This window comes from Oryx dammah, unplaced genomic scaffold (genome assembly GCF_014754425.2).
Source record: "Oryx dammah isolate SB20612 unplaced genomic scaffold, SCBI_Odam_1.1 HiC_scaffold_2, whole genome shotgun sequence".
Taxonomy (NCBI): domain Eukaryota; kingdom Metazoa; phylum Chordata; class Mammalia; order Artiodactyla; family Bovidae; genus Oryx; species Oryx dammah.
Window position 1 is genome coordinate 127,431,783 of NW_024070186.1, and position 15,920 is coordinate 127,447,702.

At 38.7% G+C, this 15,920-nt stretch overlaps 1 protein-coding gene across 1 annotated transcript in view; it reads left to right on the forward strand.

Annotated features, from left to right (window-relative positions):
- GBE1 (1,4-alpha-glucan branching enzyme 1) overlaps positions 1-15,920 on the forward strand; it is a 302,682-nt gene that overhangs the window by 252,508 nt on the left and 34,254 nt on the right. Inside the window, exon 13 of the mRNA XM_040226994.1 lies at positions 15,467-15,651. Coding sequence (XP_040082928.1) covers positions 15,467-15,651 — 185 coding nt within the window. The remainder of the gene's footprint in view (positions 1-15,466; positions 15,652-15,920) is intronic.

Consider the following 15,920-nt stretch of genomic DNA (forward strand, 5'->3'; position numbering starts at 1 on the left):
TCAGTCTCATTTATGTTGTTCATTGTCCCTGTTTAATTATACTTTTATTGTCTATTTTAAAACAAAATTGTCCCACAAAGATGGAATGTAAATCAAAGTATACAGACTAACATTGACTATTTGAAATCTTACCTCCTGTTGGCCTGACATTCAGAGGAAAACACCAGAAGAGGCCTGTGAGAAATAGAGAACTGAGGTTCTCTTCTGATGTACACAGACCTTCCCCTCCCTGGTGATATGGCTGTGCTCTTCTTTATCTATCCCCTTTCCATCCCAAGCACTTTTATGTTTTTCTTATGGACTTATAAAGACCAATTTTGCAATTAATTTTAAAAAATTGTTATAAATGTTCTTTATCTGAGTCCCTGTGCTGTGAACTATATAATCAAAAAAGTAAAATAGAACTTTCCATAGGCAGTATATAGCCTACAAAGAGAATCAGATTTCTTTCACTTTTTCCTTTCAAAATGGACTTAATAAATCCTTGAATGTGTACTCTGTACCTGTTATTAGATTAGGCAATATGGTTAATAAAAATATCAGATCACTAGGGTATAGGATATCTGCCCCCAGTCTAATGGAGGCAAGCAAAAACAAAATAACAAACACTAAAAAATTTTACACTATATAAGTAATTGTTTTAACAAGGAAAACATTTATATCTAAGTAACAATGGAAGCACAATCACCAAAGCCTTCCTACAGGAGTTTAAAAAAGGCCTCGTGGAGACGAAATGGCTACCACTTGGAATAGTAACAGCTGGAGTAACAGAATACACAAGGCACACAAGTCAGTAACAGGTATAATTTATATGTACACTTAGACTGGAGGTGGAAATCTATACCTTTACCTCTTTTTTTAGCTCTTTCATTATCTTCCCTAATGCCTATACTTTCATAATAGGTTTCCAACTAATGTTATCCAAATTAAGTACCTAATGCCAGATACAATGGAAGAATATAGATGATATAGGTCTGAATATTAACCTTGATACTTTATGCCTTATATCCTTAGTTATATTACCTCCCTGATCTATTATCTGAAAATAGGAATAATGTCCCCTCCCATAAAAGTGAAAGTGTTACTCCCTCAGTCCTGTTCGAAGATTTGTGACCCCATGGACTGCAGCCCTCCAGGCTCCTCTGTCCATGGATTTCTCCAGGCAAGAATACTGGAGTGGGTTGCCATTCCCTTCTCCAGGGGATCTTCCCAGCACAGGGGTTGAACCTCGTCTCCTTCACTGTAAGTGGACTCTTGACCATCTGAACCACTAGGTTTTTTGGTGACTGTTATTTGAAATAACTGCTAAAATTCTGGCACAGAGTCTGTGTATATAGAGGCCTCTCAAGTAATTACTGTTGCTTTATTATTTGAATATAGTTTTATGATTACATTTCATTTATTTAAAGTGTTTTTTCCTTTTCTTGATTTAAATAAAAGCATTGAGGAATATATACTTATCCTTCAGTATAATAATGCTAATTCTTTAGCTTTTTAAATGACTGGTTTATAAACATGCCTACTTTTATTCAACCACGCTTATAGGTAATAGAAATTTAATCTGATTTTGTTCATAAGGATGTTGATAGTTGAGTATTTTTTGTTTTTCTTGGTTTATTTTGACAATATTACCAAAACATTTGCAGTAAGCATTTACTTCACCTGTATCCATACTTTATTGATGGGAACTTACCACGCAAAGCAATTCTAATCATGTAGATAAGGGATTTATTGGTTTGGCCATGGGTTCCCTGGTGGCTCAGAGGTTAAAGCATCTGCCTGCAATGTGGGAGACCTGGGTTCGATCCCTGGGTTGGGAAGATCTCCTGGAGAAAGAAATGGCACCCCACTCCAGTATTCTTGCCTGGAGAATCCCATGGACGGAGGAGCCTGGTGGGCTACAGTCCACAGGGTCGCAGAGTCGGACACGACTGAGCGACTTCACTTTTACTTTCACTATCACCGAAAGCAATTCTAATCATGTAGAAAAGTAAAGGGATTTATTGGTTGGCCATGGACTAAGCATAGTTCAAGTTGAAAATTGTTTCTCCTAGGTGCCCAGAGCTCATTTGGCTATTGCCTTAAGAATTTTTTATACGCAGTTAATCAGGGGGTAGTTTGAGGAAAGAAGGGCAGAATGAGGGTATTGACCAGATTCACTATCACAGCTCCAGCAGAAGCACTGTGCCTGGCCCCTTGAAGCTGTCACAGTGTCACAGGCACGGACGATAGTCACGACAGTATTATTAGGTGGAGTGGGAGAGCAGATGCTGTGTGTGACTCAGGCCACCATGCCCTTTATCTAGGGGAAGAGGACTGGATGTTAACATGTTTTTTGTTCAAAATACTAGTTTGCAAATTTGTTATAGGAATTTTAAGGAAACCTAACTATACTCGGAGAAAGCAATGGCACCCCACTCCAGTACTCTTGCCTGGAAAATCCCATGGACGGAGGAGCCTGGTGGGCTGCAGTCCATGGGGTCGCAAAGAGTCAGACACGACTGAGAGACTTCACTTTCACTTTTCACTTTCATGCACTGGAGAAGGAAATGGCAACCCACTCTGGTGTTCTAGCCTGGAGAATCCCAGGGACAGGGGAGCCTGGTGGGCTGCTGTCTATGGAGTCGCACAGAGTCGGACACAACTGAAGTGACTTAGCAGCAGCAGCAACAGTATACTAATCTTTTTTTTTTTTTTTTAATTCTTAACATAGAAAATATATATACGCAGGTGACATACTTGTAAAGAAACTGCCTGCTAATTCAAGAGATGCAAGAGACACTGGTTTGATCCCTGGGTTGAGAGGATCCCCTGGAGGAGGAAATGGTAACCTACTCCAGTATTCTTGCCCAGATAATCCCATGGACAGAGGAGCCTGGTGAGCTACACAGTCCATGCATGGGGTCACAAAAAGTCAGACACGACTCAGCACACACACACAGTGTGGTGTGTATGGTGTGTACGTGTTGGAGGGCATGTGCTGGCTGTGCAGGCCCCAAGCTGAGCGTGCATGACCTACATGTGTGCAAACACGGGTGTACCTGACCCTGAGCCAGTCACTCCTGCCAACTGGACCAACACCCATATATCATAAAATGCTTTAGAATTTAAAGTTTATGAATACAAAGTTTGCATAGAGCTAACGGGAACTGTTCTCTCCCAGGTCTTTAGTTCAGTATAGTACCTGTCACAAAATCATAGAACAAACAAAGAGAAACAAAAAACAAGCATTTATTTCTCACGTTACAGTGTTTCCCTGGTAACTCAGTTGGTAAAGACTCTGTCTACAGTGCAGGAGACCAGGGTTCAATCCCTGGGTGGGGAAGGTCCCTTGGAGAAGGAAATGGCAACCCACTCCAGTATTCTTGCCTGGACAGTCTCATGGACAGAGGAGCCTGGCAGGCTTCAGTCCATAGGGTTGCCAAGAGTCGGACACGACTCAGTGACTAAACCACCACAGTTTTGATTCTTTGGTTTTACCCCAGATGTCATGGCCGCTGCTCTCTTTCTTTTCATCAGTGTCCTTTCTTGTCACTCGGTCTATTATAGGCCCCAGGGTTGTGGGTGTATATATATATGTATATTTATTACATGTGTATGTTAATATATGTATATGTATTTGGCTATGCCAGTCTTCGTTGCAGCATGTGGGATCTTAGTTGTGCAATGTGAGATCCAGCTTCCTGAGCAGGGATCGAACCCCGGTGCCTTGCATTGGGATCATGGAGTCTTAGCCACAGGAACCAGGGAAGTCCCCAGGCTTCAGGTTTTAGTCCAACTTGCCAGCACTTATTTCTGTTTACCACAGTTTCCTCTAGGAAGCACCCCTTCTCAGGGGTCAGTCTCTAGTCTCCCACCCAGCATGGTTTTCCTCCTCTCACTTTGGCTTTTCCTCTGCAAGCTTTTCCAGGGTCCTGTTCTCTGCCCCAACTGGCATATGAGTGTGTCTCATGACCCATTATACTCTGTTTTCTGCCACTCTTACTTGCATATTCTCCCCAGGCAATTTCATCCACTCCATGGCATCAGTTACCCTGTAGGTTTTGAAAAACACTATACACAACTAGTATGCAAAGATTTTTGTTTGATTGGTTTTGAATAGCAAAGGAAATTCTGCAATTCCACAATTGAGTTCCCAAGTCTGGCTCTCCCCCTTTCCCTGATGTTGGCATAATTTCTGACCTGTCCTCCCTAACCTGCTGTGCTGTCATCTCAGGACATTTACAGTTTGTCCTTGGAGAATATTTGCTACCACTCTCTGCTTTCTTCCCCTAAGTTTTTTTTTTTTTTTTTTTTTTTGTCATTTTAGCTGTTATGATCCCATAAGTCATTTCTCACCCACTTCCCCTGTTTAAGGAAAACCGTATTTTTAGAGCTGCTTAATTCTGTCTTTCCTCCTTATTAGATTGTAAGCTCTATGAGGACAGGGACATACTGATGTACACTGAGCATGTTATCTAATACACAGAATACACTTCAGTAGTTTGAAAATTATAATCTACTGTTACAGTTGAGCATATGGCCAATATAGGGAGTCATGGGGCTCAGAATATAATCATTGACTTGCATGAGGAGTATGAACAAGGGAAGATCCAGAGGACCCAGAGACCATACCGTTTGACTTTAAAGTAGTTTTTGGTACAATGAAAAGGAATGGGCATTAAAGTTTTCATTGATTTTATAAAATATTTTCCTTTGAATCATATCAAGGAATGGTATACATAATATATGTGCACATTTAAATATACTTAGTATCAGCAAAGAATTGCCTAAAATCTTCAGGGGATGGATGCAGGATATGACAGACTTTAAGGGTAAATCCCAGTGGCACTGCTGAGTTTTGTTCTGGTGCCTCAGCTGGCATGCCACCCTTTATCTCCTCTTCTGGGTCTGATAGTTATATTCTGTTTCTGTTCAAATTAGACGATGTTAGACTTTTACCAACTGTGAAGGGAAACATCCAACCTTAACTAATTGAAGTTCCTGTTTTAGGTCTAGTGCATGTTGTGGAAAGTGAAGAAGAGACTGGTGTAGCCGCTCTCTGGAGCCTTGGTGATCAGTGTCAAAAGTGGGAGGAAGACTGGATAGCAGGCTTATTTTTCTGAAAAGGGAGATCACACTCCCTAATATAGAAAAAGGATTTTATACTGTGCCCCACCTTCTGGTGCTTTTGAATTGTGGTGCCAGAGGCAACAAGGAAATCAAACCAGTCAGTCCTAAAGGAAATATTCACTGGAAAGACTGATGCTGAAGCTGAAGCTCCAGTACTTTGGCCACCTTATGTGAAGAGCCGACTCATTGGCAAAGGCCCTGATTCTAGGAAAGATTGAGGGCAAGAGGAGAAAGGGACAGAAGAGGATGAGATGGTTGGATGGCATCACTGATTGAATGGACATGAGCAACCTAAGGGAGATAGTAAAGGACAGGGAAACGTGACACATTACAGTTCATGGGTCACAAAGAGTTGGACACGACTTAGCATCTGAACAACAACCTCCTGGTGACTTGATGGCCTTGAGAAAGGTCAAAGCATTTGATTTTAAAATAGATAATTCCTTTAAAGAGTTAGTCTTTGGTACCATCAAGAGCAGTAGGAGCAAAAGTGTTTTGGTTTTTTTTTAAATTCTCATTAAAACTGCACCTTATTCTCATATATACATAAACTTGGAATCAACAGAGTTATATAACATCCACAGCATGGAGGCTGTGATAGACTTTAATTAATTCCTAGGTAAAATTAGTATGCATTACAGTTTAGAGAAACAAAACACACAAAGTGGCTAATCAAAACGTTCAGCTAACAGAGCAGGGGCTTTTTCATTAGTTGCATTGTCTTGAGTTTCATCACTGTACCAGCTGGCTTCTTGTCAATTTATAGTTTGGACCTTTACATCAAACAGCAAAAAATTAATTACAGGAAAAGAAATCCCAATAGGAACTTTGTGCTTAGAGGTTTTTCAAATTAACCAGACATGAATGGTGCTGTTTACAGAGGAAATGGAAAGAGAGAGAAAGAACTTAGTGGAATTTTCTAGAATCATTAATTAACTGTAGCAGTGTTAGTCACTGGCTTCCTCATGTTTGTTTTTAAAGTGTTTAGCCAACGCTTTCAGCCTTCTCATTTCTGAAAACACCCACTTCAGTTACTATATTGAATGCAATGAATCATGGCCTGCAATGTAACTTTTCTTACAAAATGTCTCAAGTGACAGCTCAAAAAATTACCATCCTCCCGTGCATTTTGAAACAAGTGCCATCCGATGTATTACATTAGTGATCATAATCGTAATTTAATGAGCAGAAAGAGCATGCTTTGATGGTTAGTGCCTGGTTACTTGTAATGCATATTTTTGGACTTGGAAGTTTTATTCTCTGAAGTCACACTCATTGCCTCTCTGAACTAGAGTTCATTTCAATGTGACTTTTCTAAGCCTCTTATCTGTTGAATAAACCAGCCAAAGATGTTTAAAATGCCTTCCTCAATTTAGGTTTTTACTTTTTTTTTTTTTTATGTAGCTTAGAAATCCTTCCACCAGGGCTTGCCTGGTGGCTTAGACAGTAAAGAGTCTGCCTGCAGTGAGGGAGACCCAGGTTCGATCCCTGGGTCAGGAAGATCCTCTGGAGAAGGAAATGGCAACCCACTCCAGTATTCGTGCCTGGAAAATCTCATGGACAGAGGGGCCTGGTAGGCTACAGTCCATGGGATGACAAACAGTCGGACACGATTGAGAGACTTCACTTTCTTTTCTTAGAAATCCTTACTTGTGAATAGTTCTTCCTCTTTTTAAGACTCAGATGCCTGGAGGAGATGAAGAAAACCTTCTCTCCTCAGAAAAATGCACAGATGAACATACATCATTTTGCATAAAATATCAGGAATCAGTAGGGAAGCATGAATCCCAGGTTATAAATGCCTGTTGCTTTCATTGAGAAATATATATATATATATATTATATATTCATGTAAATATAACATATTTATATATAATTTAGGAATATATATACACACATATTTTTTAATTTGATTAAATTAAAATTTTGATTCTGATCCTGTGTTCTCTATTCCATCAAGTTATCTGTACTAAAACAAATCAATTACCTTCTTTGCCATTACCTGAATAAATTTAGATTTCCCATCCATCTTTATATACAGCAGAGCTTACTTATAAGCTTATTTGGCTGGCCATATTTCACTGTACTCTCAAGTGCTGCTACATTTCCTAAGTAATTTGTAGACCATAGCTGAGAAGAACATTCTTAACTTGTTTTAATGATGGTATTTTTCTTCGTTAGGTTTGTGAGCTGTGAGCTAGTATAAGATACTAACAGGCATTTTCCACTTTTCTCTGTTCAGTCTGAGAATGGTTCACTGTTATTCCAAGGTCACTTTGAAAGTCTTTCTGTGATTTGCTTCCATTTATTTTATGCTCATGTTTACAGTTTTGAACCAAATATGAAATTTAATGTTGCGTTTGTCTACATTAAACTTAATTTGCCCCTTGTCAGGTCATTTACAACAGAGACAACATTCAAAAGCCGCTCTAAAATGGTTTGTCTGCAATCACTAATATAATTTTTCTATTTCTTTGTTATATCCAACTTTCCTTATCATTCAGTTTAAAAAGAAGCCTCTCCAGGAGATTTTTCAGAGAATCTAAATTAGTCTGTAATAAAGATTAATAAATTATTCTCTAATAGAATAGGGTCTTCTTAATGTCGTATTTTTTAACAGTTCTTTTTTCTAATTCAGAAGTTTAATTTCATATTCCATATTAAGTAAGCTTATTGGAATATGCTTTAAAGTAATGACATACAAAATCCTAAATTGGATTATGATACCAAACATTGTTACCACTTTCATCTCTTTCTAATATTATCCAAGTACTTAATTTGCCCTCATGTAATAAATGTTCTTCTTAATAGTTAATAACTTTAGATGTTATTGAAAAGATAAATAAATGTTTAAGAACCATCTGGAAAGCCCATGTATATTAGTATAGGTATGATACAGATACAGATATATAGCTCTTGGGGGTTTCCCAGGTGGCGCTGGTGGTAAAGAACCTGCCTGCCGATGCAGGAGACATGGGATGCAGGTTCGATACCTGGGTTGGGAAGATCCCCTGGATAAAGGCATAGCAACCCACTGTGGTATTCTTGCCTGGAGAATCCCATGGAAAGAAGAGCCTAGCGGGTACAGTCTATAGGGTCACAAAGAGTCAGACACAACTGAATTGACTTAGCATGCATGCGTGTAGCTATAGCTATAGATATAAATGAAAATAAATACAATATTTACCAAGAGGGAAATAGTGGTATTATTTTGCTTGGGCTGCTATAAGGAAATGCAAAAGACCAGGTAGCTTATAAACAATAAACATTTATTCCTCACAGTTTCTGGAGGCGGGGCATCTACAATCAGGATGACAGCATGGTTGAGGGAGGGACCTTTAATAGGCCATATCCTTTTGTGGTAGAAAGAGAAAGAAAGCTCAGTGCAGCCTTTATTATTAAGAGCACTGTTCCCATCTGTAAGGGCTCTACCCTCATGACCCAAATACTTTCCAAATGTCCCATGACCATCATTTTGAGGATTAATTTCTAACATATGAATTTCGCTGGTAGAACACTTAACACTCAGACCATAGCAAATGGTTATGTGGTAAGATCTCAGATGTTCTGTATGTGTTTTTAATTGTGAATTTAAAAAATAACTTAGTACATTACTTGTATAATAAAAATAATAAAATAAAATATAGCACTGTAATTGTAGCTAAGATTTATTGAGTCACATATTGTGTCTTGTACCCTTTTAAATAATTTGCGTCTGTTACTTCATTTACTTTTAATCATACTACTCTTCAATCCTTATTTATATTATAGATTATAAGGCTGTGAATTTTCCTGCTGGAATGTTCAAATAAATGATAATTCTGTAATTTCACATTGCATCAGTTTTTGAATGGAGGCCATTAACCCTTGAGGCTTCATGTGTATGTATGTGTGTATGTGTGTCTGTCTGTTTTAGGGGAGCAGGTACTTAACTTTTAATCAGATTACGACATGGTTTCCTACTGTTTCCACTCATTTTGGTGCAAAATTTTTTTGGCAACAGTCCATGGGGTCACAAAGATATAGACACGACTGAGCACACATACACAATTCAGTACTCAGTTAGTTCAGTTCAGTTAGTTCAGTTTGCTCAGTTGTGTCTGACTCTCTGCAATACCATGGACTGCAGCACACCAGGCCTCCCTGTCCATCACCAACTCCCAGAGTTTACTCAAACTCATCTCCATTGAGTCGGTGATGCTATCCACCATCTCATCCTCTGTCATCCCCTTTTCCTCTGCCCTCAATTTTTCCCAGCATCAGGGTCTTTCCCAATGAGTCAGCTCTTCGCATCAGGTGGCCAAAGTATTGGCATTTTAGCTTCAGCATCAGTCTTTCCAATGAATATTCAGGACTGATTTCCTTTAGGATGGACTGGTTGGATCTCCTTGCAGTCCAAAGGACTCTCAAGAGTCTTCTCCAAAACCACAATTCAAAAGCATTAATTTTTCTGCACTCAGCTTTCTTTATAGTCCAACTCTCGTATCTATATATGACTACTGGAAAAACCATAGCCTTGACTAGACAGACCTTTGTTGACAAAGTAATGTCTCTGCTTTTGAATATGCTATCTAGGTTGGTCATAACTTTCCTTCCAAGGAGTAAGCATCTTTTAATTTCATGGCTAAAGTCACCATCTGCAGTGATTCTGGAGCCCAGAAAAATAAAGTCTGCCACTGTTTCCACTGTTACTCCATCTATTTGCCATGAAGCGATGGGACCGGACGCCATGATCTTATTTTCTGAATGTTGAGCTTTAACCCAACTTTTTCACTCTCCTCTTTCACTTTCGTCAAGAGGCTATTTAGTTCTTCTTCACTTTGTGACATAAGGGTGGTGTCATCTGCATATCTGAGGTTATTGATATTTCTCCTGGCAATCTTGATTCCAGCTTGTGTTTCATCCATCCCAGTGTTTCTCATGATGTACTTTGCATATAAGTTAAATAAGCAGGGTGACAATACACAGCCTTGATGTACTCCTTTTCCTATTTGGAACCAGTCTGTTTTTCCATGTCCAGTTCTAACTGTTACTTCCTGACCTGCATGCAAGTTTCTCAAGAGGCAGGTCATGTGGTCTGGTATTCCCATCTCTTTCAGAATTTTCCACAGTTTATTGTGATCCACACAGTCAAAGGCTTTGGCATAGTCAATAAAGCAGAAATAGATCTTTTTCTGAATTCTCTTGTTTTTTCAATGATCCAGCTGATGTTGGCAATTTGATCTCTGGTTCCTCTGCCTTTTCTAAAACCAGCTTGAACATCTGGAATTTCACAGTTCAGGTATTGCTGATGCCTGGCTTGGAGAATTTTGAGCATTACTAGCCTGTGAAATGAGTGTAATTGTGCGGTAGTCTGAGCATTCTTTGGCATTGCCTTTTTTTGGGACTGGAATGAAAACTGACCTTTTCCAGTCCTGTGGCCACTGCTGAGTTTTCCAAATTTGCTGGCATCTTGAGTGCAGCACTGTTACAGCATCATCTTTTAGGATTTGAAATAGCTCAACTGTAATTCCATCATATACTATAAAATATATACTATATAGCATAATACATGCATAGTGTATTGCATATATATGTGTATAGTATATAGCATGTGTGTGTCTTTATAACTGTAAATAACACCTGAGAGCTTGTTCAGCAGTTTCAGGATGAATATGTAGTAGGAATAATGAAGGAAGAGAGCAGAGAGGAGACTCTTGACTTATCAACTAGATTTGTTCCATCAATCTGAGTGTCTTGTAGCAAAATCACTTTCACATTCAATTCTGCTTTTTAAGATCTAAAATAGTAGATAATTCAAAGAATGTTGCTACTTGGCTTAGGAAAATGTGTTTGTTTTATTACATATATGAATAAGTGCATCAACATTGAATTTCCACACTTTAAAGGAAAGAATAATATTATACCAAGAAACTTTGTGAAGAATAGCCAAGGAGCTGCCTTGAATTCATGCTGTTTACTTGTATGTGTACTGAAGAGTTGGGCTGATCAGTTCCCTCCTCAGAAGGAACTGAACCAGAAACGTAGGTGTATAGTAACTCTCACCCATTGCTCTTTATGTCATTCTTTACTGAGCAGCATTGGTGATGGGTGTGTAACATAAAAACTGCCAAACACTGAAAGCTTCAGCTGCCAGACCTTGTACCAACTGCCTTACTTACCTCATTTGAATCTTAAAAACGCTTATATGAAACTTATTATGCTATTTTACAGATGAGGAAGCTGAGTACTGGAGAGATTCAACTGCGTAAATTCATATTTATCATGAATATTCTTACTTGAATTAAAACCCATGCAATAGAGTCTCATAAAATCCTATTTTCTCCACCTTAGACATGCCATTCTTTTCTCCACTCCCAGTGTATCTGGTCATCTCTTATCTTATTCTTTGAATTCCATGTTAGCTTTCCTACCATTCAACTATTTCCAATATCCATTGTCTTTTCCACATGGTACCAGAGATATTTTAATAAAAGACCACATCTGAGCTTTGCATTCCCTTACTCAAAAGCAGCTTAAGGTCTGGAGATTATGAGACGTCTCCTAATCTAAACTTCATCCCTCTTGTCTTACCTCTTCTCCTCACTACAAGGCCTATTTTATGGCTAAACCAAAGTCCTGTCTGCATCTCACCTTCTCACTTCAACTATTTGCACCTCATTCCATTTTCTTGGAATTTCTGTCCATGTATGAGAGTTTGGTCAATTTTTGCATTGTTTCCCATAGTATCCGCTTCTGAGCAATATGGTAGAGTGGTAATCAAGTCAGTGTGCTAAAATCAGACTTTCTGAACTCATGGGCCCTGCTACTTAATAACTCTCTGTGCCTCAGTTACCTAAAATTGAGACCGTAATAGTACCTACTTCAGGGTTGTTGAAAATAGAAAGAATTAATTCATGTGCAATGCTTAGAATAGTGCCTGGTACCTAATAAGCCAACATTAAGCATTTGTTGTTGCTTCTTGATGGCAGTGATATAACTATCTCCCCCCAAAAGAGCTAAAGGAATTGTTTATTAATATTGGAGTCAACTTAGAGAGTCATGGTCATACCAAAGTAAAAGTATTTTGCCTATAGAGAGCCTCAATACAGTTTGTAGGCTATTATACCAAGCTATCCTATGGCATTTCTAGTCTCTCCCAAATTCCTCACTAGATGAAATCCCACTAGTACTTGGGACATATAATTTTCCCCAGACTGGCAGTTCCTTCATTATCAGAAATGAATGTACCTAACCAGGTTACTTCCCTGATGGCTCAGATGGTAAAGTGTTTACCTACAATGTGGAAGACCCAGGTTTGATCCCTGAGTTGGGAAGATCCTCTGGAGAAGGAAATGGCAACCCACTCCAGTACTCTTGTCTGGACAGTCCCATGGATGGAGGAGCGTGGTACACTACAGTCCAGGGGTTCGCAAAGAGTTGGACAGGACTGAGTGACTTCACTTTCTTTCACTTTCAACCACAGTTCTGGAAGTGCCTCATTTTGCTGGTTGAATGAATGATGGAACCAGCTATGACATGAGTGCAGCATGGGCTGATGTGAATCAGGCTCCAGATCCAAGCAGGACTCCTAAGTGCAGCAGAGGGAAGTTCCTTTGCCATTTTTAGACACCATAAAGTAAATAATAGGGCTTCCCTGATAGCTCAGTTGGTAAAGAATCCGCCTGCAATGCAGGAGACTAGGGTTCGATCCCAAGGTCAGCAAGATCCCCTGGAGAAGGAAATGTCAACCCACTCCAGTATTCTTGCCTGGAAGATCCCATGGAGAGAGGGGCCTGGAGGTCTGCAGTCCATGGGGTCACAAAAATCAGACACGATTTAGCAACTAAACCAAAGTAAATAAAGGCCTGCAGATTTAGAAATATGATTCTTTCCTCTGTCACACAGGCAGCATCATAAAACATATTATTTAGGCTGAATTATTAGAGTTTATTGGTTTACTAATTAATTAGTTTACAAATTAGAGTTAGTAAACTCTGGGAGTTGGTGATGAACAGGGAAGCCTGGTGTGCTGCAGTCCTTGGGTTGCAGAGTCGGACATGACTGAGCAACTGAACTGAACTGAACTGAATTAGAATTAAGGAAGATTTTTGCAGACAGTTTAATTTTTATGAAGCTGCTACAAACATATTTGTTTATATATTATTTTTATTTTTATGACTATGGTTCTGAACAGTTAAATGTAAACTGCAGTGTTTCGCAGCAGAGTTCACCATTTAAAGCAACTCTACAGTAAGTCATAGTGAATTGCATTATAACTTTTTAGTTTTTATTTATTAGAATATTAATGTACTAGCTTATTTTTGCCTTTATTTTTATTGAAGTATAACTGACATAACATTATGTTAGTTTCAGATATACAACACAACTTAGTATTTATATATATTATAAAATGATCATCACAGTAAGTTCAGTTAATGTCCATCACTGTAGCTTCCCTGGCGGCTCAGCTGGTAAAGAATCCTCTTGCAATGCAGGAGACCCCAGTTTGATTCCTGTGTCAGGAAGATCAATGGCTACCTACTCTAGTATTCTGGCCTGGAGAATTGCATGAACTGTAAAATCTATGGGGTCACAAAGAGTCAGACACAACTGAGTGACTTTCCCTTTCACCTTCACCATACATAGTTACAAAAACTTTTTTTCTGCTGCTAAGAACTCTCAAGATTCTCTCTCCTAGCTTTCAAATATGCAATGCAGTATTATTAACTATAGTCACTGTTCTATACATTACATCTCTCTCTTTTTTTTAATTTTATAACTGAAAATTTGTATCCTTTGACACTCCACCCATTTTGCCCACCTCTTACCCTCAGGCAACTACAGGTTTGTTCTTTTTATCCATGAGCTTGTTTTTCCCAGTTGATTGGTTGTTGTTGCCTTTTTTAGACTCTACAATTCAGTTAGATCATATGATATTTGTCTTTATTCTGTCACTTATTTCACTTAGCAACTATTTAAATTACAGTAGGACACACTTGGGTTAGCTATGATGCTTTCTAACTCAAAGGATAAATTTGTGGTTTAGAAAATTGCAGCATTAAAGTAACTAATATAAGCAACTTTTGGAAAGTAGTGTTTAATATTTAGGGGAAAAAAAGAAGCCATAAAGTAAAACTCTGCTGCTGCTGCTGCTAAGTCACTTCAGTTGTGTCCGACTCTGTGCGACCCCATCAACGGCAGCCCACCAGGCTCCCCCATCCCTGGGATTCTCCAGGCAAGAACACTGGAGTGGGTTGCCATTTCCTTCTCCAATGCATGCAAGTGAAAAGCCAAAGTGAAGTCTCTCAGTCATGTCCGACTCCTAGCGACCCCTTGGACCGCAGCCCACCAGGCTCCTCCACCCATGGGATTTTCCAGGCAAGAGTACTGGAGTGGGGTGCCATTGCCTTCTCCTAAAGTAAAACTCTAACTTGAGGAAAACAGGAGCCAATCGATTAGACTGCCAATATCTAAATTTGATTTTCAGAATGGAGACTGTGTAATGTGTATGTGTTGTTTTATTTCAATTTTAGAGCCTCCAAGGTTTCTGGTTCTCATCATTACAATGAGAAATAAGATTAAATGGGTTCCCAACATAGTGTTCCAGGTGTACACATGCACACGCACACACACATACCCACACGCATAGCACATTTAAATTAAAGATCTGAGTCTGATGGTGGCACGTAGATCTGAGAAATAAATGGGAAAAAATGAATAATAAAATTGATGACTTGGGTTTCTGTAGCACCCCAAGTATAAAACCTGAAGTATAAAACGTACTTGCCTAATGGGATGAGGTAGAAAGAACTTTAGATTTTAATGAGAAGAACTAGATTTTAATGGTTGCTTTTCTAGTTACTATCTGTGTGAGGTTGGGAAAATCCCTTAACTGTCAAGAGCTTTGTATTTCTCATCTGTGGAATGGATATAATAGGGAGTCCTTGGAGGATCAAAAAATAATGTACATACAATCTTTGGAAATTGCAAAGCATGGTACAGATTTCAGAGATTATAGAAGTAAGAGATTTCAAAAATGATTCAGAAATTTCAGAGATTATTTCAGAGATGAGATAAGTATGACAGAGATACTGTTTTCAGTTTGCACATGAAAAAAAAAAAACAATGAGATGTGGAAAAGGGAATGTGTGGCCAGGCTAAAACCGGACCTGGCTTTTGAGTCCAAATGCTGGCAGTATTGTGTGCTTGACTATGCTGTTTCTAAACTAGAATTGTGCATATTTCACAGGGCATAGCTGTAGTAAATTAACCTAAACTGATTTCAAGGACTTTTAAACATTTAATTATTGAGATATCTTAATAAGAAATGCTAATATTAACCAGATGATGTTGATGTTTGTTTTCAAATGCAGGTAATGAATTTGGGCATCCTGAATGGTTAGACTTCCCAAGAAAAGGAAATAATGAGAGCTACCATTATGCACGAAGGCAGTTTCATTTAACTGATGATGATCTTCTTCGCTATAAGTTCCTAAATAACTTTGACAGGGATATGAATAAATTGGAAGAAAGATGTGGTTGGCTTTCAGCTCCACAGGTAAGCTCTTTACTCTCAATGTTATGTTTTAGTCACCAGTGTTGTACATGCTTAGAATGGCAATTGACTTAAATCTATATGCAGATCTCTTAAACAGCACTTGATTATTCCATGCACAGTGCCCTGTGACATACTTCAGGTTGTCAAAACATGTCACCAAAATCTCCCCAATAGATAACAAAAATCTTCAGCATAATTCCCTGCTTACTTTCCTGGTTAGCTTGTCGTTGTTGTTTAAATTTGGTAATTTTTATTTCAATTGGTTAAAA